General features: G+C 47.0%; 1 protein-coding gene across 5 annotated transcripts in view; it reads left to right on the top strand.

Annotated features, from left to right (window-relative positions):
* Positions 1 to 26934, top strand: part of LOC135910071 (serine/threonine-protein phosphatase 6 regulatory ankyrin repeat subunit A-like) — a 120981-nt gene that overhangs the window by 75571 nt on the left and 18476 nt on the right. For all 5 annotated transcript variants that reach the window (XM_065442098.2, XM_065442107.1, XM_065442083.1 and 2 more), the window contains 4 exons: positions 3992 to 4137; positions 5924 to 6003; positions 13113 to 13195; positions 13513 to 13604. In XM_065442098.2, the coding sequence (XP_065298170.1) occupies positions 3992 to 4137; positions 5924 to 6003; positions 13113 to 13195; positions 13513 to 13604 (401 nt within the window). The remainder of the gene's footprint in view (positions 1 to 3991; positions 4138 to 5923; positions 6004 to 13112; positions 13196 to 13512; positions 13605 to 26934) is intronic.

The raw sequence follows: 26934 nt of genomic DNA, 5'->3' as shown, positions 1-26934 counted from the left end.
AGCTAGAACCCCCACCCACTTCGAAAAGGCGTCCACTACCACCAGGAAGTAATGGCCCTTGAAAAGTCCCCCAAAATCCACATGTAGGCGGGACCAGGGTTTCTGTGGGAACGGCCAGGGGATGATTTCCACATGACGTGAGGCCCACTGATGCTCCTGGCAGATTTGGCAGCTCTGCACCATGTGAGCAATGTCCTGGTCCAGGCAAGGTCACCAAACATGGGACCAGGCCACCATCTTGGTCTTTTCCATACCAGGATGACCCATATGCAGCAACTGCAGAGCCCTGGACTGGAGACTTTGTGGGATCACCACCCTGGAACCCCACAGTAGGCAGCCCTGCTGCAAGCTCAGCTCAGCAGCCTTGTGGCTATAGGCCTGCCGAACCAATTCCTCCCCACAGGACACCGCCTTGACCACCTAAGACAGGACTGGGTCCCGGCTGGTCACTTGCGATACCGCAGATCTGGAGAGCACCTCTGGGTACGCATGCTCCAGCATGAACACTTCAGCAGGTTCTGGACCAGCATCAGGCACCTCTGGCAGGGGCAGGCAGCTCAGGGCATCAGCAGGTCCCAGGTCCTTTCCCGGATGGTAAACCAGCTGGTAACTGTAAGCTGCCAGCTTCAAGGCCCAGTGTACCACTCGAGGTGATGCCTGCACGGGAACTGCCTTGTCAGGCCCCAGCAGCCCCAACACCGGCTTGGGGTATGTGACCGCCTCGACCTTCCGGCCCCACAGATACTGGTGGAAGCGTTCCACACCGAACATGAGGGCCAAGCGTTCCTTGTCCAGCTGGCTTTAGCGTTGCTCTGCAGCATGAAGCTGACGAGAAGCAAACGGCACAGGGCGTTCCTGGCCATCCTTGTTCCGATGCGCCAGGACGGCTCCCACGCCATACGGTGATGCATCTACGCTAAGGACGACCAGCTTGGCAGGATCGAAATGCACCAGCTCTGGAGCCTTGATGATGAATTAGCTCCTTGCTGTGCTGGAAGGCCCGGTCTTGCTCCTTCTTCCGGACACACTGCTGACCACCTCGAAGCAGAAGATGGAACGGCTGTAGATGCTCCAACAGGTTCAGCAGAAAACTCCTGTAGAAGTTGATGAGGCCGAGGTAGCTCTGAAGCTCCTTCTTGTTCTGAGGCTTAGGCGCCTTGAGCACAGCATCAACTTTGCGGGGAGCCGGGGCTAGGCCAGCCTGGGAAATGACATGTCCCAAGTAGTCAACACTGGGGGCCAGGAAAATGCACTTTTCCAGCTTGAGCTTAAGACCGGCGTCCTGCAGTCGTGCCAGGACATTGTGCAGGTTCTGCAGGTGGTCCCCGTCGTCGCTGCATGTAACCAGGATGTCATCCAAATACACCGCCACGTGCCTCATGCCGCTGAAGAGGTTGTCCATCTCCCTCTGAAATATGGCCGGGGCTGAGGCCACGCCAAACGGTAAGCGCGTGTACTGGAAAAGCCCCAAAGTTGTCGATATTGTGACATACTTCCGGGAGGCATCCTGGAGCACCAGCTGCTGGTAAGTATCTCTGAGGTCGAGCTTGGTGATCTTCTGTCCACCGGCCAATGCTGACCAGAGATCTTCAATCCGGGGCAAAGGGTACTTCTCGACGGTAGTGATGGGGTTAATGGTAACTTGAAATCCCCGCAGATCCTGACACTGCCATGTCGTTTGAGGACTGGTATGATGGGAGCGGCCCATTCAGACGTCTTGACGGGCACCAGGATGCCCTCTCGCTGTAACCGTTGCAGCTCCTGGGTGACCCCATCCTTCAGGGTGAACGGCAGTGGGCGAGGCTTGAAAAAACGTGGCCGAGCTCCCTCAGGTAAATAGATGCCAGCCGTCGTGCCGGCAAATGTGCCCACCCCTGGCTGGAACAGGGACTTTAACTTGGTCAGGAGCCTGGCGACGTCTTTCACCACATGCAGGCTGGCTTCTTGGTACTCTGGCAGATGAACGCCCAGTGCATGAATCCAGTTTCGGCCCAGCAGCGTCAGCGACGACCCCTTGGTTAAGTAGAGGGGAAGGTTTGCCTCCCTGTCGCCAAAGCGAACGCTAACCTGTGCCTGACCCTGGACCTGCGAGAGCTGCTCGTAGTAGCTGCGCAGCATCACGCTCGAAGCCTCGACAGACACGCCAGTAAAAGTGCGCTTGAAGAGTTTCCCGGACATTACTGACACGCTGGCCCCCTGTGTCCAGCTCCATGGAAATGGGGTGCCCGCAGATTTCGATGGTCAGCATGTACGGCGGCACAGATGACAGTACAAAGCCTGTGTGCCACATGTCGAAAATCAGCGGGTCCTCAGCCACGACGTGAAGCCTGGCCACAAAAGAACTTGAGCCGCACGCCCCCGCCGCTTACCCTTGCGACTGTTACCCTGGCCGCGGGCTTGAGTTGTACCTGGCCTTGAACCAGGCTGCTGCTGCTGTTTGCTGTTCGTCCTCCCCCTTCGGCATACCCGTGCCAGGTGCCTAGTTTCCCCGAACGTGAAGTATTGAGCTTGAGAGGACTGGCACTGTGAGGGGGAGTGGGCGCCACCACAACAACCGCAGGTACTGCCCTTTGTCGCCAACCTGTTGACCGGCGCTTCCGCCGACGGTGAGCCAGTCTCCTGGGCAATTTTGCCGGTGTCCTTGGCAGCAGCTTCCATTGCCAGCACTGCCTTCACGGCGTCGTCCAGCGAGGTGTCGGGAAGCTCCAGGAGCCGCAGCTGCATGGCGGGGTTGTTGGTGCCGCAGATGAAACGGTCCCGGAGCAGCCAGTCCAGCTGGTCCCCGAAAACGCAGACACTCGCTAACCCTCGTAGGGCAGCAACGAACTGCCCGAGGGTCTCTCCTTCTCGGCGGCTTTGGTTGTTGAAGCGGAAATGCTCCATTAGTGTGGACGGTGCTGGGTTGAAATGCGAGCACAGTATGGTGAGCAGCTCACCCAACGTCTTAACATGCTGCATGGCTGCAGCAACGGGGGGCGGTGTTTCGCCGCTCGCGGTGGCGGGGGACGATCCGTGGGTACTCGTCGCCAATGTCACAATTCACCTGGGTTCATGAACAAGGGAGGGCTCGAGGCACCCTCCATTAGACGGACGCTCCGCAGCGTGGTGGTGATGAACGATGACTGACCCCAGGCAGCTGTGCTCGCCGGTGTTTATTGTTGCGGTGACCAATGTTGCCTAACTGAGCCTGGCGTGCCAATGAAGATTATGCCCGAGGGGGCGTCACATACTTGCTACAGGTTGTCTCTCTCTCTCTATTTGAATTTATACTATCGAGTGCAGGCCTCATTGAGCCTTACCACTGCTGTGTCAAACGAAAAGTTAGCAGCGCTGCCATAAGTTGATTTCTCAAACATAATCTTATTGCTCTATTGGTGATTGTATGTAGATATGGTGTTATTGATTTTTTTTTTCTGTATTACAATGTTCACTGTGTTTATAGTTGTAGGGCGTATATTACTCATGTATATTGCTGTGTTTCTGTTGTCAAAACTAGTTATGTAACGGAAGGCTATAGCACGGGATACCGGCGGAACTGATGAAGACAAAGGAGAGACACAAAGTACACAGACAAAGTGTCTGTGTACTTTGTATGCCTCCTTTGTCCCTGTCCGTTCCCATGCTGTAGCCTTCCTCTATGTTCAACCACCAAGCCCAACTAGTTACCCTAGTTATGTAACACTGTGTTGTTGCCTTTTTTATATATATCTCCGCCTAATTTCTAACAGTAGGTCCCCTATCAGCCATGTGCAATGGGACCTCCTGAATAAATACCCTGTGCTTGTATTTATTTACAAGTAAATAAAGAAAGATTGATTTCCTCCTTTAAGATTTCTACGTGTTCATGCAGGAAATAAAATAATGAAGGTAATGAAAACTTGCCCAAGTCAGCCATGCACATTTTTTGTTTATTTTGCAAAAAAAAAGAATGCTTGCTGCCTTGTCAATTCTTGGTCATCATCAGTCCCTCTCTCTGTAATGATGGTTGCAGGACTGCACTCCATGCGGCTGCATGCGACGACAGCGTATTGTGCCTGCAGACCCTGGTCAAGGAAGGTGCTGACATCAATGCCGCTGACTGTAGGGGTCAAACGCCACTCATGATGGCTGCTGCCCATGGGAGCTGCAAGTCCATAGGTGGCTGCACTTTCCCTACATTAAGTTGCAGTGCAGAGCAAAAGGCTTTGGGGAAAGAAGCTTGCCTTGGTGTAATCATGATCAAACGGTCAGAAAATAATGTTAGCTTGTCCATAAACGTGCTACATTTAGCAACATGCCAAGTTGCTGCATAGTACATGGGTAGCCATAGCAGTGCTGGTAGTGACATCTTTTGTAAAACACTGTGTTATGAAAAATTCTTGTGTTAAATGGATGTCCTCATTGAAGAAGGCAAGTAATAATTGACGGCATGTTGACAATCATGTCAATGTATAATATGGTAGGTCACTGCAATAATAGCTATGTATTCTCCGGTTAAACTGTGCACCAAAAGATGGCACCACCAACACGGCCATTCACATAAACGCCTCTGGTATCCCAGTATTTGATAAAAAGTAATATGCTCACACAAAGTATTCTGTAATGGGTAATACATATTTGGAAGAACTAACAGTATATACTATCACACAATAAGGAAGCATGGCAGAAGGGCAGTGAGGCAGGCTAGTAGTAGGCAGGCTACCAGGCTAGTATATGCACATGTTGGAACAAAAAACAGCACCAGCAAATGTGACATGAATAGACATGCTACTGATTCTCCCCCTATATGCACGGAATGCAAAACACTTGAGTAGGGTGGAGAGGAGAGTAGGACACAGGGCTGATTTGGGACTATCAGACAGCATGACACCATTAAGATTTTACCGCTGCACAAGAGTCTTGGAGGCTGCTGATGCACATCCAGTATTATCCGGGTACACTGAAGAGTGGAGTTGCTACTCTGGAATGTCTCGCTTTGCACTGTACACAGCGGCCATCTGTGTCTTACCAATTGCATGGCATGTTAACATAGGCTGCTTGGCTCTTTTTTGTTGATGCAAGAGGAGCATGGAGAAACAAGGAATAGTAAGAATGTGGTTAGCTTTGTTGCCATATTCAGGTCTTTCACTGTCTAATGATTTTTGTTCTGCTGTCATTGCAGAAAGCTGCTCATTTCAGTTTGATATGCACCAAGGTTTCAAGCATATGACTTAGTCTAAACAGGAACCGTCATTAGAGTCCCTCTTGATGAAACATATTGTGGCTGTTTGTTTGACCCCATTAGAACACATGTACGACATAGCCCAGCAAGTCGCTTGCTGGGTTATGTGGTACATGGTATATAATTGTGCTGGAAACAAAAAGGTGCAATACACACACCTTCCAAAGAAATCGTCGCTTGTATGGCTAAACGAGAAGAAATGGGGTTAACCGAGGGGCCTAATTTTTATTAGTCATCCACTTTCATTTTCCATTTATTTATCATTTCATTATTTAATTTATTAAGCACAAGTAATTTCCCCTATGTTGTCCTTCGTGAAATGCGAAGGCTGTGGGTACGGTTCCCACCTGCGGCAAGTTGTTTTTTCATCCACTTTACTTTCCATTAATTTATTGTTACTTTATTTTCATTCATTAAGCGCAAGTAATTTCCCCTATGTTGTCCTTGGTGTCAGTGTTTCTTGGCTTCTCATGATATCACTTGTATGGATGTATCATGTGTACGTCTTCTTCTGATGCATCTTGTTGGCAGATGTGGCTTGGTACAAATGTCATCTGCCGAGCCTCTCTTATTACCCTAAAGCTGATATGTTGAGATTCAAGGATGAGTGAAAGGCCATTTGCCTTTATTCTTGTGGTCAATGAGAGCATTTAGCGTAAATCTTCTGATAGACTTCGTTTGCTTCAAAAGTATCAATTGGAATTTATTTTGTCTGATTTTTAGAGGCCTTATTGGAGCTGAATGCAGACATCCTTGTTCAAGACAGCAAGGGTAATAGTGCTCTTCATCATGCTTGCTTGCAGGTAATTAGGTTTTTCTTTCATTTTTTTCATTACACTTGTTAAGTGTTGCTCTTGCACAACTGACATGGTGCAGTGTCCGAGCGTGCGCTACGCTTCCGACGCCACCACACACTCTGAAACAGATAGGCGAAGAGACTTATCACAACTGTGAATGCCCTGCGCGACGACCCCGGAGATTTGCTGGTACCGAAATGAGAAACTGAGTGGGCGCCGACGTTTTCCTGTGAAATGGGCAGTAGAGTATTGTGGTGAAGCTGTCTTGGGAGGCAGCTATATACTGTTCTCGATCGCGCGCGCCTCATGCATTTTCTTGTTTACATGGGATCTGGCGGCCAGAAAACGTATCGTACGATTGCAGTTTGGCAATGTGCTGAACATTGGTGCCGAAAATCGTGTTTTCAGGAAACGCATGAAGGGTAAAAAATGAGCTTAACTTTATTGAGTCCTTTTTTGTGTTCTCGATTGCAAACGTTGGTGCTGGCAAAATATACATAATGGGAGCGTATTGGCGAGGTTCTACTGTACCACTGAACCAATTCTGGCAAAGCTGACACATTTATAGATTTTTGTTCGCAGCCTTTAAAGGGCCCCTCACCAGGCCACACAGCAAACCGGTTATACACTGGAAGTTACGTGTCCTCTAGGGAGCATTCTGCCACAAAAAATTTTTCAACTTGGCTCATTAGTAGCCAAGATAGAAATATTTCAGTGCCGTGAACCCATGATTTCTGGAGGTGACCTCCACTGCCTGGCAAGGCACTCTCTCCACTTGCCCCGTCTAGCCTCTGCAAGCAGAATAGTGGCTTCTACATGGACAAGCAAAATCAAATTTGACATGCGTGCCATGGTAACGTTCAGCAAGTGGAGTGCTGCGGGCACACCCTGCTTTGCCAAAGCTTCGCAGTACAAGGCATTGAAGAAGGAGCGAGAGCACCGCGAAGGAGATCAAAGTCTATTTTAACTTAAATGAATATCTCGATTTTGATAAAAAGGGGTTTAGGGCCCCTTTAATGTACTGTGTTTCTTGGGTACAGAATTAAACATGGCTGAGCTCCCAAATTACAGCATCACAACCTGCTCATTTTGTTGTTTGCACATATAGGCAACTGCTATTCAGAACTACAGTTCTACAATGTGTCTAGTAAGCCTAATGTTCTTACAGAACAGAACAGAAAGTACGAAAGGAAAGAACTGTTGTAGTATTACAGGACACCTGTGACATCATGTAATACACGTATTCAAGAGTGCGAACTTTCATACAGGGCATACCTGTTGATTTTTTTAGACAGTGCCTTTATGCCATGTGCTTTCTTGCTTTGCAATTTTACAGTGATCACACAATCCCATTAATGTGGAAATAAACAAGACTAATATATTTGTGGAACTGGAAAGAAAAGAAAATTCCTTATTGTCATTGAACATACTCTGTGATAACTGCCACATAATACAAAGGGCCTGTAAAGGTCGAGGGAGAATTGTGAAGATGTTTTTTCAATTGAGTGTAATAGTGCAAAACCTTTTCTCAATAAACGGCAGCATATTCTCTGTGTCGTGGGTCATACCTTGTATTCCTGATATGCGGCAGCCAAATTATGTGTACAGTTAAACCTCAATATAACAAACTTCAATATAACCTCCTGAGGCCCATCAATGGAAGATTTGTCCACTATATTGAACAACCAAACACAGTGGGCCACGACTATCGAAACAGATTTTTCCTCACAGACATGACTTTTCCGGCTGCTACTAGGACCCATGCTGTCATATATTGACTTACAGTCAAAGTCGCTCTGTTTCCCTCATTTCCAGGAGAGTTGGAAATGGCGGGTCAGAGTGGGAGTGCCTTTTTATGGCTGCCGCCTAAGAAGTAAATGAATTTTTGTTTTTTGTTTTTGCGTGGGATAAAGCATAGTTAGGCCTTGGTTTGGGTTGATAAGAACTCAAGAAACACCGAGAAACGCATATTTGAGCTACGAATGCGGTACCTTTCGCAAGTGCGGGATGTATTTCGCAGTGTGCAATATATTAGACATTGGGTCTCAATGACAACAAAAATATGACAGTATGCACATATAGTCTGTTGGCACTACTTAACAAATATTTGGCTGCTATTGCCTGGAATTTCGAACTGTCTCAACACAGTTGAGACCGTGCGAGCCTCGAAAACCCAACCCCGATGGCCTAAAAAATTTTGTGCTTGCAATGCCAAGTGGCCTTATTTTGGATTTTGAAAGGAATGAAGTCCAATTTATACCTAGGAAGTTCTGGAATTGGAGAGTCAGCTGTGCTCAGGCTTGCAACCAATCTCACTCCTGGAAAGTACACCTCTTCTTTTGACAAGTACTACACGGCTGGTCTGTTACTTGATAAATTGGCAGTGAAAGACACATCTGGTACCGGACCAGCGAAGAAGAATTGAATTCCAAAAGGTGTGAATCTGTCTAGCGAAAGTGAGCTAGCTAATAGACAAGGAACATCGGAGATGGTGTTGAGAGGTGATGCGCAAAAAATTATTGTCATCGGAGAGCATGTTGATCACACGTGTCGCAGGTGGTCCAGCAAGGAGTAAAGCATGTGAATCTTTCTAGGCCAAGTATTCTATGTTTGTACAACAAGAATATGACAGTTGTCGACATGGCCGATCGCATGATCAGCTTTTACCAAGTGAAGGGCTTATGGACAACATCTTAGGCCCACGAAATGAACCATAAGGTGCTTTTTGCACTTGACGGACATGTCCTTGAGCAACTCATGGTTACTGCACAGAAGGGATATGCGCCACCAGCAAGAACGACTCAGGGACATATCCCAGTTTTTGGATTTTCGTGTCTCTGTGAGGGAGGCTCTGATCACTGAAGCACTGCAAATTCCCACACACAAAAGGGATTCATACTGGCAGCCACCCAAAAAGCAGGCTCCACCGCCTCCTCTTCAAGTTTGATCAAAAACAATCGGTCATTTTCCACGACTTTCCAAAGTTCCGAATGCTGCTCACAGCACAATGGAAGGTTGCAGCATGAAAACCAAGTTTTTCTTGCACGAAGTGTCAACTTTTCTATTGCATCACAAAGGAGCGACGTCGCTTTGAGAAAGCCCAATCCTTCTGTTGAAAAAAATTCATAAGCTTCAATCTTGTTTAACATTGTTAATTTGTACTTTTATATTTGTAGCAGCCGCAAACAAAAGTAGATTTTTTTTATATCCTTTGTTTCAGCCACTGGCCCCAACTACGCCATTCCATCTGTTCACGGAAAAAAAAACCCTAGAGGCCCAATGCCCAATATATTGGACATTGTGCTAAGTCCAAACAACGCATCAGACAGCAAAACTGCATAACACTTTTCACCTATACACCCAAAAAATGCATTTCTGAAAGTTTAACAAAAATCCGAGAACCTAAATTCACTCTGGGCCTCAGGAGTATTTAACTTTTTATGATTTCCACAAGACACCATTTATTTAGAACCTCAATATAATGAAGTGTGTTTATACATAATTTAAATATAACAAAATTTCAGTGCTGCTGCGAAGCAAAACCAAGACAATAAATGAAAACTTCTGTTGACACAGATGGTCCAATGGCTAAATTACAAGCAGCTGCTTGTGAGCGTACCTCTCAAATTATGCACCGCGTGACCAAGCCACCATTAAAGCACAGCATTGTCATGTTCCATATAAAGTCGAAGTGCGACAAGATCCTGTCTCTCCTCGTGGCCTGTATGTTTTGGTGCAAGTGAAATCTTGCAATGGTAAGCCAAGAAGAATGGTGGCTTGATGAGCACCATCTTCCCATGCAAGCACGGGGAATGGAAGGGGGGAGCAAGCTTGCGGTACCACAGTCAAGCATGCTTGGGGGTGGGGGGGGGGGGGTAATGGGGAATGGGGGGCAGGTTGGCAGGCATCTTATTTAGTGCGGCAGTGGTAGTGCATAGCTGTCAGCGCAGCTGAGCACATACGCAGCTCACGTGCCCCATTTTACAGGTAATCTCCCATGTGTGCAAAGAGTGGGCATACAGAGGTCACATGGCATCATATACACTTTCTTCCTGTGCATTTAGTATTCGAGCTTGCATAATCTTGAGTTTTTAAGGCACATTTAATTTAAACATGTGGGGTTCTCACCCATGCTCTTGGGACAAAGGAACGACAACACAGTAGTGCAAACAATCACAAGGGCATTTATTGCACCTTTAATAGACTAATGCCTGTTACCCAAGTTGCTATCCACAGAATATGCCGATGGTCGCGCAACAAATCGCGGAAGTTCACCTTACTGCGATCGGATAACCAGCGAATATGTTTGCCCCCATGCTGGACACCAACGCCTGGTCGTTTGTGCATACGGGCACGCGGGCACGTTCGAGCGATCATGTTCGTCCATTGGGATAGGCCTTGCGAGGCGGTCTCGCAGAAGCACGGTTTGGCGCACGCACAGAACGTCCGTGCCGCTTTCCAACCCCGAGCCAAAGAGGAAGAGCCTTTTCCTTTTTGCATCCAAGTAGCCCCGACGTTAGGTGGCGTTAGCAGAGCAACGCTCGTGCCATCTGTCGTACTACCTTGCAAGTATATAGATTACAGGAGACGGGAGCTATGCGAGAAAACAACATATCAGCGGACGCGTGAGAGTCAGCGCATCCTGACAAGCAAGAGGCATACGAAGCATTCGCTGCCTGCTGCAGGTGAAAGGACGGAGCGGGCGCGAAAGTGTGGCTGGCTTTGCTTCGTACCGCCGATGTGAAGATATTGTTGATATTGCATAAAACTATCTTTCGTCGCCAACGTTCAAATTCAGCAAAATGATTTTTAAAAATTAAATTTGCTTTCTTCAATTGCCCGATAATTGAGAAAAATTTTCGGTCACTTCCATGTAAGAAACATCTATTGGTAATTGTACTTATTTCCATAAAAAGTCAAATTTTAGCATAAAGCAAATTGCAGATTTTACGAACGTCATCTTATCGAGGTTTAACTGTATTCGTCTGCTTGCGGCTGCAGTAACTTTACAGCACTTGAATGCAGAAGTTTAATTCTTGTTGTATGAGGTTAAATATAGACAGGGGAATATCTGGCAGAAGTGAAAAGCTGTGACCCAGCGGTGACCCACATGGCATAAAGCTCCCAGGCTGGGCTGCCACCTGTGGTGTTAAACTGCAACTATAGTAACTGGCATAGTAGTCCTGCGGAAACCCGCCAGGTGGAGAGAAGTAATGAATAAAGGGAAAATCAAACTTCCACCCGTTCGTGGTAATTGCTACAAAGGAAACCCATACAGGTTCCTCGAAAGAAAAGCCTCAGAGTTGAAAAGAAAAAAAAAAACCTCAGAGCTTTTTCTTTCAAGGAGCCCGTATGGGTTTCCTTTGTAGCAATTGCTACAAATGGGTGGATGTCTGATTTTTCGTTTATTAACTATAGTAACTGTATTTTTACTGTTGAAACAAAGGAGCAGAGAGGCAGCAGTATTTGAAGTTGTGTTAGGCTGAGAATTTCGCTGCAGTTCTCAAAATACCTAGTGGTTAAATATATGCTGTTTTCATGTTGCAATAAGACATATTAACAGGTCTGGTGGATACAGAAGGCTTTTACAGATGAAAAAAGAAGCCAGTTATCACATTTCGAGAGCAACTGGCTCAATCACTATTTGGCGCTCGCTTGGAAAGCAGCGAAAGAACATGTGGGAGGAATTGTAACCACACGCTGAAAAACTGATTGGTCAACATGCAAGACTGGCATCTATGCGCTGCACTGGCTGCCATGCATCCTTCAAAACCGCCAGTAGCCCAAAATGGCGCAAGAATGAAAGCGATGAAAATAACCACCTTCTGTGGAGAATGCCCTGGCACGCCATTCATGCATTTTTCATGCTTCATTTCTACACACAAGTGAAACCTGTGAAGTAAGCACCCTTCAACAATAATCCATGTAGAATTTTAAGGTGAACTTCCAGATATCATATTAAGCTGTTGAGCCTAGTTTTAATTTCATCTAATTATTTTACAATTAAGACTGTTTATAAAAGGAAAGCTGACTTTGTTTTGTCTGTTTTCTGGTAGCTAGCACTTTGTGGCTCACCGCAGAACCATTAAATAACGGCCAAAAATAGCTCAGCATGTGTCAAATGAAGGTGCCAAATGCCAGCAGCGACAGTGGCAGCGCCATCTGTTTGGAGCATAAAAAAGGCACAAAGCAGTGTGACCTGCTGGTGGGTGATGATGCACCTGAGGAATATAACGTATGATGCACTGGTGTGTCATGCTGCATATAAATTGGGACCTTAAAGAAAAGTTCTGCCTCAGTGAATGTGTTAATTGGTGCCATAATTTCCACTTAGGATGCATGCTTCTCACAAGAGTAGTTTCTCCACAAAGTTTGTGCTACATCTCTAGACTGTGTATTTGTATTGCTGTTTGTGGACAGCTTGGTCACTACAGCCATAGTAAGCCTCAGTCTTAGAAGGGTCGTTTGCAAGAGATGACAAAGCGCACATGTATTGCTTTTTAGCATGGCAGTAGACATCCACTGATGGTGTTGGTAGTCGTTCTGGTTAGCCCTCTATAAGCAGAGTTGTACACATTTTCATAAATACCAAAGAAAGTTGGAGCTATTGGTACCCAACCAGCATTGTAGCTCGTTTTGTAGAGCACTGCACACAACTTGAAAATGCTACAATTTAATTGTTATATGGAATAATCTTCTTTCTCTTTCCTGTTATGATTATGAACAGGAATGGGCTTCTTAAAGGAATAACAGGAATAGTTTCCTTCTTAAAGGTCTTCAACACCTTTATGCTCTTATTGGTTGCAGGGACTTATGACTTTTCTTGTAGCACAAATTATGCAGCCAAATTACCTGTGATATTTTCCAACGAACATGGTTTCATAAAGTGCAGCGACACACTTGTTTAATATAGAGAAAATGCGCTGCTTTCAAAAGGTTGCCTAATGTAGTGACTGACTAAAGTTGCAGCCAGTTTGCACAGAAGCACCTGGCAATTACTCTTTTGATTTTTTCTTTATTGTGAATGCCCTTAAATGCGAACACTGTTGAACTGCAAAACCACAATGGTGTCGGTTTCTATGCTTTCTTAACATGCATGACATTTTTGCTTCCAGAAACAAGAAGGTGCAGTGGCCACTCTATTGGAGAAAGCAGATTTTGTGAAGCTCATCAATATGATCAACGATGACATGAAAACGTAAGTGTGCATTTCTTGTACACATTGTCTTTAAATTTTTTCTATGTGAAGAAATGGTATGTCACATACTTTGTGTGCACATTGTTTGTGGGCCCCTGTCTTTCGTGCAGTTTTCGTTGCAGTGATCGCCTCTCTGATATTTCCAGCTATAGCCCTGTCACCAGCATTTTAGCTTCACAGGAATTGTACCGTGATATTGTTCCCACACCCTGCTCCATTTTTACTTGAACAAGTTATAATTAGTGTTTAACCTGGTTTGGGATTCTTCTTGTGTGTCATTAATGTCATGTGCAAACCTTTTGTGTTGTGTTTTATAGAGCTCTTCATGTTGCTGCAAGCAATGGCCTGATCGATGCAACTCAGGCGCTACTCCTGAAAGGTGCTGACGTGCTTGCCACAGATGTCAACGGTAAGTGCTGGCTTTTCAAAGAGCATTTTCAGTCGGTCTTTCATTCTCACAAATCTCTTTTGTGCATTGGTGCGCAAATTCTCACAAAATAGCACATGTTCAGCCGGCATCTATGCCATAGTGTGTAATGTTTGTTGGGCTTAACTATACAAGGAACTTTCTTCAATCTCGGGTGGATTCTTCTTTCTCTTTGCTTGCACAAACAGAAATTGGTCAACACGATAAACCACTAGCAAAATTCTGTTTCTCAACATTTCACAAAGCGCACACACACGCAAAGAAATGGTAATAATCTTGTTCTTAGGCAGGATATAGTAAAACATGATCAATTTTAGAAATGTTTAAACATGTAAATTATTTAAATTGAGGGTATTTTTAAGTTTTCTTTAACAAAGCTGAAGAAAGATGTCACGAAATTTCTTGCATAGGCTAGGCACACGTCACCTTCATCTAGCTGCTGCACAGCACAATGTGGCGTAGCCAGAAATTTATTTCGAAGGGCGGGTCTCTGCCAACAACTACCACTCCCCCCTCCTTCGTATCTCTCTCTCTCTCTCTCTCTCTCTCTCTCTCTCTCTCTATATATATATATATATATATATATATATATATATATATATATATATATATATATAGATATATATATACATACATACATACGTACATACATACATACACGCTTGAAGAAAAGAGCGCTACGAAGACGCAAACTAAAAGAGGAACATGTACGACGGACAAGGCGCTATATATATTGTAAAGGCATTTATTAGTCACCACGTTTGGGACCGACCGTTAGTTAGAGCAGGGCATGGACTCTCAGCATGAGTGGCATTTCCCGGTAACAGCGCTGGAGAGCGTGACCCACTAAAAAGCATTGGAGAGGACGGCCCACTATAGTGTTCCTCTTCTACGCTACAATTACCCCCGGGAGCGCAAAGGGAGCTATCTGGTGACCTATTGTCCTCACTATGAGTGGATCATAAAACAGCTCGAGACATTTGACACTGACAATGTCTCGTCCGTGGCTGCGCATGTTGAACACGGTTCAATGGGTTCGATCATATGTTTCATGGGGGATGCATGCTTGACGATACGGTATGGCCCTTCATACTTGGGCGGTAGTTTTGAAGAGAGCCCAGGTGCAGCAGAAGGAATGGAAAGCCACACAAGTGCTCCAGGAAGGAAGGTGGGTGCAGAGGTGGTGTCACCGCGAGTGCTCCTCTGGCGCTCTTGGTCATTGGAGGTATAGGCCCATGCGAGATCACGGCATTCTTCAGCATGTCTTGCTGTGGCAGAAATGGGCGCACATTCAGATGCATCCGGTCGGTATGATGGTAGAATTGTGTCCGTGGTGTGCAACAGGTGCCTACCATATGGTAAGAAAAAGGGCGAAAAGCCGGTGGTGCTCTGAGTAGCGGTGTCGTATGCATAGGTTACCAACGGCAGAATGACGTACCAATTTGTGTGGTCAGAGGCGACGTACATTGCAAGCTTGTTGCCGAGTGTACGGTTGAAGCGTTCTGTAAGGCCAATGGTTTAAGGATCATACACTGCAGTTATGCGATGAACAACTTGACACTCCTTAAAGGGACACTAAAGGTTACCAGAAACTCAAGTTAAAGTGGTAGAGCAATGTTCTAGAATGTCTAAGGCGTCAATATAATCGCGAACAGAGCTTTAGTAACCGAGAAATTGAGGTAAATGCATGACACGATTTGAGACCCCCCAGCAACATTCCGGTACTAGCTAGATGACGAAAGCACTCCTCATAATTTGTGTTACTAATACTCAACTACTCATATTAAAAATATCATGTCATTCGATTATAAGACGGAAAAAATGCTACTTGTCTACGTCTATTCAATTCTAAGAAAAAATAAAATTTTGACGTTACCCTTCAGTAATATGGGTGTTCGAAAGGTTTCGTTTTTGCTCGACTCTGCGCGCTCGGCTCTGCGCCGCGCACGCTTTGGAGTTTCAGTAGTTTGGTTATCGCGTCGTGCTGTGAGGGTTCTGCTGGCTCGCGAAACTTTCATTTGGAACAAGCAGCGAGAATGCCACGTCCATGTGATGTTGGGGAAGCCCTCGTTGCTTTCCCGCTCTGCAGAGCCGGTGTCGAGGCCGCCGTCGTAGTACGCAACGACGCCGGCAGCGCGAGCCCTCAGCAGCAGGTCACGCTCATCAGTGCTCAAATCGCTGAAGTTGAGCCCACCATCGCGAGCCAATCTGTCGGTGTCAGTGTCCATTGCGACGAGCGTCAGTTCGCGTCATAGAATAAAGTACCAGCTTATAGACGTCTTGCGCTGGAGTTTGAAGTATAGTGGCGGTGCGGGAAACGACATCTGGGTCATACCAGCTTGGGTCGTATTGAGCCCTGGCTGTGGCGAAGCATGTTTCTAGGCCGAGTTTTGCGTCAATTCGCACTTTCTTATGCCCTGTTACGAGTGCGAAAAGGCTCGTCACTTCTCACAGACCACACCGACCACGCTGCGAGCTCGCCGCAGCCTATAGTTTAACGAAAACGGACTCTCCGTGTGCTGTGGGACGTAATGCTGGAAGCAGAAGGAATCGGTGATGCCGATCCGGAGAGACCTCACCTAGCCTCGAAAAGACGTCACCGTCATTACTTCTGCGTCGTGGGATGCCATGAACAAGAAGGCCTGAATCCCAACATCAGATTCTACCGTTTTCCTTCAAGGCCTCACGAAGTGGAACGTCGGGCGCGCTGCATAGCTGCAGTTCGTCGCGCTGAGTATGTGAAACTTCGTGCCATGCTGACTGCTTCGCCTGTCTTGAAGCTTACTTGATTATCTGCGTTCGAAATTTCGGTCTTTTGCACTTAGTCCCGACAGCAGACCGACATAGCAGCAGGCATGGCTGGTAATTCACGATTCGAGACCCGGCCACAGCGACAATTAACAATTCGACCGATGCGAAGTGGTGAAGTGTGTGCAAATGAGCACAAATGGTCGGGCTCATTCGATGACAATTCGCTACTCTACTACGAGCAGCACAGGTTAAGAGAGTTAAATGCGCTCATCCTTGATCTCAAGCCAGCACGTTGAGGCAGCGCAGCAAGGCAGTATTGATTGCAGCACATCGATGTTCGAGCGCTGTCATTAAAAGCTACATCAAGCGAGCAGCGCACAAGCTCGCGCTACAGCGCGATTCGCACGCATGTGCGAGCTCATATCCATTGCATCAGTTTAGCGGCATGCAGTCAACAAAGATTGCAGGAGGCCCGCCGTTTGGCGGCATGTCGAAAGACCGCTGCCGTCGCGGCGCGTACGATCGTGCGCTCGAGCAGTTCGTACATCGCGGCGCCTACCGTCGTGTGCTCGAGCAGTTCCGTACACATGATGTCTGCTTATCGCTGTTGTGGATTCATTTATAACACGCATTTCCTCGCGTTTGTGCGCCTGAATCTAGCAGCTAGCGTGCAAACCTTACCTGTAGTTCCACTTCGTACGCGACTCGCTTCACTTGCGATTGACACTGTGCTAAAACTTCGCCGCCCAATTCTTGAATGGCATGCATAATTTTTTGCCTTTACGCAGCATGCCACCCCTGAAAAAATCTTCGGCGCCCGATATACGCAGCAGGCCAAGCTACAACACAGCCGAAAGTGGCGGGTTCATATTGTAAACGTGCTTTCCGAAGCAGATGACCGAGCTTGGTACGACCCATTTTAGGACAGAGGGCTCTTTTTAGCACCTTTCTCGCAAGCGCCCCCTGGGCAATGCAAGAGCCCCGTGGTCGCGCGTTTCTCCTTCCGCTAGCCACCATACTCCCGCTTTCGCTCTGCTGTCGGCTCTGTCTTGGCTCTGTTTCTGGCCGCGCGTTTGCGTTTTGCGCAGAAAAACCGTAGCGCCGTCTGCGGACGCCGTTCTACTCACCGATGGCGCAACGTCACTATATGAGACCATGATGTCAGTACTCCTCGATCGGAGGGCAGGCGATTTGAACTGTGCTAGAGGTACGCGGATGCTTCAGAATGCATTTTCTCTTAAAGTAAGTCTCTCCTTGGCACGAAACAAGCGTTTCGAGGTTTCTGGGATGGTATTTCAACAGTCCACGTTGACTTAATAGTAACTTTTAGTGTCCCTTTAAGAATGGCTTCAACTACTTTGGATAGGAAGATCTGTCCACAATCAGTGAGCGCGGACTTCTTTATGGTGCAGGATAATTAATCGATGAAGCAGGAAGGAGGCAACATTGCGCACTTTAGCTGCCGTGAGGGCAGCAGTTTCAGCATATTGCGTGAGGTGCTCAACCAGCACAATGGCCCAGTGGTTTCTGGCCGGTGTCAGGGGAAGGGGCCCATGCAGATCGATGCTGACGTGCCCAAACAGCTGGGTATGGCAAGGTAAAGGTTGCAGACTGGCTGGCGAGAGGACGGTTGCAGATTTCCGGTGCTGACAATTGGGGCAAGACTGAACAAATTTCTGAACGTAGCTGGTACATCTTTTACCAGTAGTACCACTGTCGAAGGCACTGATAAGTTTTGAAAACTCGCAAGTCTGCACGCTGTGGATCAGCGTGGAAAGCTGCCCATATGTTGGAATAGAGACTGCGAGGTACTACCAATAACCACTGGCCCTCGTGGGGGTTATAATTACATCGGTGAAGCAGGTTGTCGCGAATGGCAAAATGGTGAGCTTGACGACGCAACATGCGAGTGGTTGGTGTTGCTGATGAACCAGAAAGCAAGTATGTTAGAGAGGTAATCCTATGGTCCTAGCGCTGCTCAGATGCGATGGTGGTAAGGTCGAGTGAAGAACGGTAAAGTGAGATAGTGAGCAGCAGGCATTGTCGTCGGGCAAGGGAGAGCACGTGAGTGCATTGGTGTCAGGATGCTGGCATCCACTGCAGTACAGCACACAGATATCGTAGTCCTGCAGGCAAAGTGACCATCGGGCAAGACGACTTGAGGGATCTTTCAAGGGCGACAGCCGACATAGTGCATGGTGGTCTATAGCCACATCAAATGGACAGCCATAAAAATAAGGCCTGAACTTGGTGAGAGCCCAGATAATGTCCAAGCATTCTTTTTCTGTCACAGTGTAATTGGTCTCAGCTTTCATAAGCATACGACTTGCATAAGCCACGACATATTCAGGAGACCCCTGTTTGCGCTGGGCAAGAACAGGCTGGCATCTGTGTGCACCTCGGTAGGGGCTGTCGGGTCGTAAAGGCACAAAATTGGCGGAGACGTTAGCAAACGACGGAGCTTTGTGAAGGCCTCGTCACACACGGACGACCATGAAGTGAGGGGCCCGTTGCTCCTGAGTAACTTCGTCAGGGGCGATATGATGATAGTGAAATTGTGAATGAAGTGCCTGAAGTAGGAACACAAACCAATGAAACTGCGCAATTCTTTGACGGACGTTGGCTTAGGGAATTCGCTGATGGCCCGGAGTTTGGCTGGATCGGGGAGGATTCCATCCTTGGATACGACATAACCTAGAATTCTCAGCTGCCGAGCAGCAAACTTGAGTTTTATTTGAAGCCCTGCATTTGTTAAACACGTTAAAACAGGCCGGAGCCATTGAAGGTGCATGGTGAAGTCGGGAGCAAAAACAACTTCGTCAAGATAGCACAAGCACATGTCTCACTTCAAACCATGCGTTAAATTCATATACGCCGTCGGGTGTGGAAAAAGCTTTCTTCGGCGGATCAACGTCTGCCACAGGTATTTGCCAATACCCTGAGCGCAAATCTAGAGAATAAAAGAATTCTGCGCCTTGTAGAATGTCAATCGTGTTGTCTATGCGTGGGAGAGGGTAGACGTCCTTGCGAGTGATCTTGTTCAGGCGGCAGTAGTCCATGCAAAACTGCACAGAACATCTTTCTTCGAAACTATGATGACAGGGGATGCCCATGGTTTGTTCGAAGGTCGTATCACCCTGCGGCGAAGCATGTTGTCGACTTGTTTGTTGATTACACGACTTTCTGCAGGAGATACATGATACGGATTGCCGCAATTATGGTTGCAGGCCGACCGTCAGAGGAGGGCACGTACTCTCAACATGATCGGCGTTTCCCAGGAACAGTGCTGTAGAGGATGGCCCACTATAGTGTTCCTCTTCTTCGTTACAATATATACAGTCGAACCCACTTATAACGATACCGGTTTTAACAATATATTATTTATAACAGTGAGGAGCTGCTGCACCATCAAATTTTGTATGTGTTTCAGGGTGAAATAACCAGCTTACTGCAATGCCCCAATGCCGCATTATCGGTGATAACGATGAAGTCTGGCTGCTGGTTGTCCAAGCCGAAAGGAAGTGAAATGCAAAATCCTTGGAAATAAAAAAAAAGAAAACAAGAAATTCGAGTCACTGCACGATGGGCTGCTGCTACAACCGGCGCCGCACGCTCGTTTTCCAGCCATCTCCGCGTGCCTCTCTCCTGTCGCCCTTCCACCCCTTCGAACATGAATGAGCTGTGCCCATAGCTTTAAGCTGCCCCACCCTCCGAAACGCGAATGGACCTCACCAAGTGCACTGCTCACAGATTGCTCACATGTTGCTCGCTGGCACCTCATTCAGCGCAATTATGCAAACAGCTTAATCACTCGTGTTTGTCTTTGTTGGTTGCATCGAAATTGTTCCTGGCCACACGGTTTCTCAGCCTCGTTTGACCAGCAGTTGGTGTGACTCGCCACCAAAATGGAAGATGGCTGATGTGCCCGCTGATCATCGGCAATGCACAACATTGCCAGTGAAAAAAAATGCACGGCTATAGATTTGAAAACTAAGTGCTTCTAACCGATCAGGCAATCATCGCAAACACACTTGCATCAGATAGTGACGGCAACGACGGCAGCGATGACGCAGTAGGGCAGGCTGCCTCAACGTTGTCTTCGCAGGTGGCCTGGAAGATGACTCAGTCCTTCCGGTGTTTCCGTTTTCATGATAAACCTTCCGCTGCACTACGTGGAGCACCTGGATGCCTTGGAGAAGTATGTTGGCAAGCTTCGCGTAAAGTATGCAAGGTTGACGGATGTAGGTTTTTCTCCCCCGCAGGGGCGTCTGCGTCAGCAGGCGTTTGGTGTGTTGCGACACCACGTACCCGAGCACACGAGGGTTGGACCCTCCCGCGTGTAGCCGTGCGCGGCTTAGCCGTGTCTGGGGAAAAGGGGATCCTGGGGATTGAGCTGAAGCTGGGTGTTTGGACCTTTAAGGCCCCCCGGCGGAGGCAACACACCTCTTCGGCCTCGGCTTCACATAGACGGCACCTCCAGGCTGACCCACCTGGAGGAAATCGGCAGTCGCCTTTTCCTGTCCTCCTCTCCATTCTTCGTCTTTCTCTCCCACTTTTCTATCTCTCCTGTCTTCTCTTCACTTCTTATTACTTCCTTATTTCCTGGCGGCAAGGGTTAACCTTGTGTAATATATCCAGTCTTGGGTATATATATTAGGTTATAGTGGGATTGTACCGCTGGCGTACGCAGAATAGAATGTTTCTAATCCTGTGATGTCCCCAGGTTGGGCTCCGAGGTGGGCGGCGGGCATTCCTGCCGAATACAGTAATTATATATGGCTTCAAATTTCCCCCCACTCCTTGATCGCTCCCTGAAGAGGGGGCGCACCGATGAAACATTCAACTTTCTCTTCAAACCAAAAGAAATATTTCCCAAGTACCACGTAATACATAGTCAACACGAAACAAAGACAGTCCGTACAATATCCCCGTTTGTGGTCGCAAAATGCCTGACAGAAGCAATCGGTTCTGGTTACAAAGTAACTAAGATGGGAAGCGGCGACCTTCTTCTGGAAGTACGTGACAAGCTCCAATACAGCAAACTGACGAAACTTGTTGCGTTTGGTGACATCCCTGTATCTGTGGGCCCCCACCGGTCTATGAACACTGTGCGTGGTGTCATTTCTGATGACGACCTCCTTGATCTTAGTGAGAGCGAGCTGTTGGACGGATGGCAAGACCAAAACTGGTGAAGGTGCAACGAATCAAGTTAAGGCGTGACGACAAGGAAATTCCAACAAAGCATCTAATAATAACATTTGGAACAAGTGAACTACCTGATTCATTAGAGACGGGATATTGTAAACTACGCGTACGACCGTACATTCCCAATCCGCGCCGATGCTTCAAGTGTCAGCGTTTTGGGCACGGGTCTCAGAGCTGCCGAGGGCGTGCCACTTGTGCAAAATGTGCATCTAAAGACCACGCTTCAGACAACTGTTCTTCTCCAACCCACTGCGCTAACTGTGACGGAGACCACCCCGCCTATTCACGATCGTGTCCGTCATGGAAGAAAGAAAAACAAATAATCGAACTGAAGGTAAAACTAAACATCACTTTTCCAGAAGCGCGCAAGCGCTTTAGTGTCCACAATCAATCGAATCCGTCCTACAGTGATGTGACGCGCCGGGGGGCAGCGCCACATCTTTTGGCGGCCGCGCAAGTCACACGGAGTGTGACGGCGGTTACGCCATCAGCCCCCCTGGCGGGAGCAGCCACTGCTCTTCCGCCCCCTACCACGAAGGGCCAGCAGACTTCCGAGCCTGCCGGTCCCCGGGCCACTGCTCGTGCAGACAGGCCCGAAAAAACCCCGCGCGTGTCCGCTGAGCGGGCATCATCCAGCGCCTCTGATGAGGCGATGGATGTAGCAAAAACTTCTCCGGCGTCTCAGACGCCGAAGGAACGGCGTTGCTCCCTGGAGCGCGCCAAGAAAAAAGAAATACCCCGGGTCAAGGGGCCTGGAATGGTCCCTTGAACCAACCTAATCCATATCTCTTCACACGCACCATAAAACACTTCCAATATGGCCACACAAGTAATGCATTGGAATGTCAGAGGTCTAATACACAATCTTGATGACATTAAGGAACTCCTTCGCAAGTTTAATCCAAGGGTGCTGTGTGTGCAAGAGACACACTTAAATCTTTCACATACTAACTTTCTCAAACAGTATGCCATTTACCGGAAAGATCGAAGTGACGCCTACGCCTCGTCAGGCGGTGTTGCTATTATAGTCGATAAGGGTATCGCCTGTAAGCATTTACATCTGCAAACGCCCCTTGAGGCAGTGGCAATCAGAGCCGTGCTATTTGATAAGCTAGTTACTGTTTGCTCTCTTTACATTCCTCCGAGCCATCAACTTTCCAGAACAGAATTCGAGAGCTTTATCACAGAACTCCCCGAACCATACATTGTAGTGGGCGATATAAATGCGCACAACACCCTCTGGGGAAGTTCTCGTTGTGATACGAGAGGGCGCTTATTAGAAAACTTCCTTTTATCTTCCAATGCATGCATACTGAACAAGAAAGAACCTACATTCTACAGCGTGGCAAACAAAACGTTCTCATCTATTGACTTAAGCATAACATCAAGTACACTAGTGCCATACCTGGAGTGGAAAGTGATCAAAAATCCGTATGGGAGTGACCATTTCCCAATAGTCTTAAAATTAACAAAAAGCGATAAGTTTTCTCCACATTTGCCCTGTTGGAAGGTGGACTGTGCTGACTGGGAACGATACAGAGAGCTGACACATTTGACCTTGGAGAACATCTGTACTCTCTCAATCGATGATAGAGTGACATATTTGACGGCGTTTATAATGGAGGCTGCATCAATATGTATCCCTCAAACGAATGGATCACCCTCTAAACGACGCATTCCTTGGTGGAATGAGCAGTGTAGGGAAGCCCGCAAAATTCAAAATAAGGCTTGGGGTCGCCTTCGCGACTGCCCAACTACCGAGAACTTGATCAGCTTCAAGAAAATAAAATCAGAAGGTAGAAGGACGCGCCGCCTTGCCAAAAGGGAAAGCTGGCAGAAATACATCTCTAGTATTAATTCATATACAGACGAAAGAAAAGCTTGGAACAGAGTAAACAAAATAAAAGGCCGCGATACTCATCCCCTACCATTAGTAAACACGCAAACAGGTACTCTTCAGGACCAGGCTGACTGTCTAGGAGCACATTTCGAACACATTTCCAGTACATCTCATTACACAGATACATTCCTAAAATTACGTCGACAAGCAGAACAGATGACACTGGGTGGGAAAGGCACTTCCAACGAAGTATACAATCGTCCATTTGGAATGGCTGAGTTCCAAGCCTCACTGAACTGTTGCAACAAGTCCGCTCCAGGAAGTGACAGAATAATGTATGAGATGATTAGACACTTACACCCTGAAACCCAAAAAACACTGCTGTCACTCTTCAATTCCATGTTCTCTGCCGGATACATTCCTTCTGTCTGGAAAGAAGCAATCGTAATCCCTATTCTCAAAGAGGGCAAGGACCCTTCCTCACCCAACAGTTATAGACCTATAGCTCTCACTAGTTGTTTATGCAAATTATTTGAAAAGATGATTAACCATCGCCTCATCCATTTTCTTGAAAGCAACAAAATACTTGATCCCTTACAGTGCGGTTTTAGGGACCGCAGATCCACAACAGATCACCTTGTCCGTATCGAGACAAATATCCGTGATGCCTTTGTCCGCAAACAGTTCTTCCTGTCAGTATTTTTAGATATGGAAAAGGCATACGACACAACCTGGCGCTTTGGAATTCTCCGTGACCTGTCTGAAATGGGAGTTCGAGGCAACTTGCTGAACGTGATTCAGAGTTACCTCTCCAATCGGACGTTCCGTGTTAGAGTTGGTAACGTTCTGTCTCGTCCATTTACGCAAGAGGCCGGTGTTCCACAAGGTGGTGTGCTGAGCTGCACTCTTTTTATTGTCAAAATGAATTCGATCCAGACTGCCATACCACATACAATGTTTTATTCCGTATATGTGGATGACATCCAGATAGGCTTCAAATCATGTAACCTAAGTATCTGCGAGCGACAAGTACAGCTTTGCATAAATAAATTATCTAAGTGGGCGGACCAAAACGGTTTCAAACTAAACCCACAAAAAAGTACATGCGTCCTATTTTCTAACAAGAGAGGTATAATGGCGGACCCCGCAATAGATTTAAATGGAGAACGGCTATCTGTGAGCCATGAACACAAATTTCTCGGAATCCTTTTAGATAGTAAGCTGACTTTTGTACCACACTTGAAGTATCTGAAATCAAAGTGCCTCAAGTCTATGAACCTGCTGAAGCTGTTGTCACGTACTTCTTGGGGCAGCGACAGGCGGTGCCTTTTAAAGCTCTACAAAAGTCTAATATTAACACGCCTTGACTACGGAGCAATAGTCTATAATTCTGCCAGACCTAGTGCTCTGAAAATGCTTGATCCTATTCACCACTTAGGTATCCGCCTTGCTACAGGCGCCTTTAGGACTAGCCCTGTGCAAAGCCTCTACGTCGAATCAAACGAATGGTCATTGCACTACCAAAGGACATATTTAACTTTCTCCTACGCCCTAAAAGTTAACTCAGATGTTGAACATCCTTGTCATTTCACTATATGTGACTTGTCCACTGCTAGGCTGTTTCGTAACCGCCCAGCCACTAGGCCTCCTCTGTCCCTCCGGTTGGAAGCACTATCAGAAAAAACAGGGGTCCCTCTTTTACACAATGACTTAATGGCTCCTACACGGCTTCCACCGCCTTGGGAGTGGCAGACTATCCAATGCGACATCTCGTTCTTAGAAATATCGAAACGAGCCCCGGAGGCACACATATATTCGCATTTTATAGAACTCAAGGAAAAGTACTCATGTGATGAATTTTACACAGATGCTTCGAAGTCTCCAACTGGTGTTGCTTACGCAGCTCTGGGACCCTCACTTTCAACATCTGGACCACTAAACCCACACACCAGTATCTTTACAGCGGAAGCATACGCCATACTTAAGGCTATTCAACACATACGGCTAAAAAATATCGCTAAGGCTGTTGTATTTACAGACTCATTAAGTGTAGTGAGAGCCCTAATTAGCTTACGAAAGCATAAGAACTCGGTTTTTAATGAGCTGTATAGCTTGTTATGTTCCGCATATATGTGCAATCAATCGATTATAATATGCTGGGTACCTGGTCACAAAGGCATAAAAGGCAACGAAGCTGCTGACGAAAGTGCTAGGTCAGTAATTTTTAGCGAGGCAGATTCAAATATCCCCATCCCTGCCACAGACCTAAAGCCCTTTCTACGCAGTAAATTGAGGAATCACTGGCAGGGCGAATGGGATACACAAAAAATGAATAAGCTTCATATAATAAAGCCAAAACTGGGGAACTGGATAAATGGGAAAATAGCAAGGTACAAGGAAGTACTTCTCTGCCGATTAAGGATAGGCCACACATACGGCACCCACTCTCATCTCTTGACTGGGGGCGATCCTCCAACTTGTGCTAAGTGCGGCTATAATCTCACTGTCCTCCATGCTCTTATTGAGTGCCCTGCAATAGAAACAGAGAGGAAAAAGTATTTCCCTGCTGCATATCGCGAGAATTTACCCCTTCACCCTGCATTTTTTCTTAGCGATGAACCTCTTTTTAACCTGCAAACAGTCTTAGAGTTTTTAGCCGAAACGGACACACTGAAAATCATCTGGCCAGGTAACTTTTAAGCACACGACTAACAGCCCTGCATTCAAGGGCTCTCTTGAAACTCTCTTGTCAGTGTTAAGTTTTATTGCATCATGTTTTAACGAAAGTCCATTGCCATAGCCCATATCACACCCTAGTCATCATCATTATTTTAGCACCTATGAATTCTACTCCACTTACCGCGGAAGTTTTAGGCCCTTTTACAGCCATATCTCACCTACCATGATGAGTTCATTACGCACGTCACCCACAACACATCGTCAACATTACCACCTGTCATGGCGCTCTTTGGCCAAACCTGGCCCTTGCACCATTAAACACCACTCATCATCATGTAGGTTTTTCTCGTGTAAGCGAATGAGAAATACATGCTGATATGCTTGTGGCAATCTTACCTCAGCGTTTCTTGTGGATTTCTAAAGCTGACAGGCTGCTGTGGCAGGCTTCTCGCAAATTTTAAAAGGCCCCCAAAGGGGCTTTTTAAAGGCCTTTTGGGGCCACCAAAGCCCACATGTCGCTTGCCACCCATGACCCCTCTTTGCAGTTGTTATAGCAATGCCATTCTTTAATGCTGACAGCCGCAACTTTTTCAGCAGTTAAACGAGGGAACACAACCAGCAGACGGATGGAGGAAGGTGGTAGGGAGAGGAACCGGCGTCACCGTAATTATAGCTTCCTAGCATCAGCTCTGCCATCCCCTTATTTTGATTTTTTCATGCAACTCGGTTATAACAATTAGCAGTTATAACAATGGAATTTTCGTGGCACTTGAATATTGTTATAAGTGGGTTCGAGTCTGTCTGTGTGTGTGTGTGTGTGTGTGTGTGCGTGAGTGT

The sequence above is a fragment of the Dermacentor albipictus genome, chromosome 1, assembly GCF_038994185.2.
Source record: "Dermacentor albipictus isolate Rhodes 1998 colony chromosome 1, USDA_Dalb.pri_finalv2, whole genome shotgun sequence".
Taxonomy (NCBI): domain Eukaryota; kingdom Metazoa; phylum Arthropoda; class Arachnida; order Ixodida; family Ixodidae; genus Dermacentor; species Dermacentor albipictus.
Note: the sequence above shows the minus strand (reverse complement) of the source record. Positions and strands in the feature narration are given on the sequence as shown.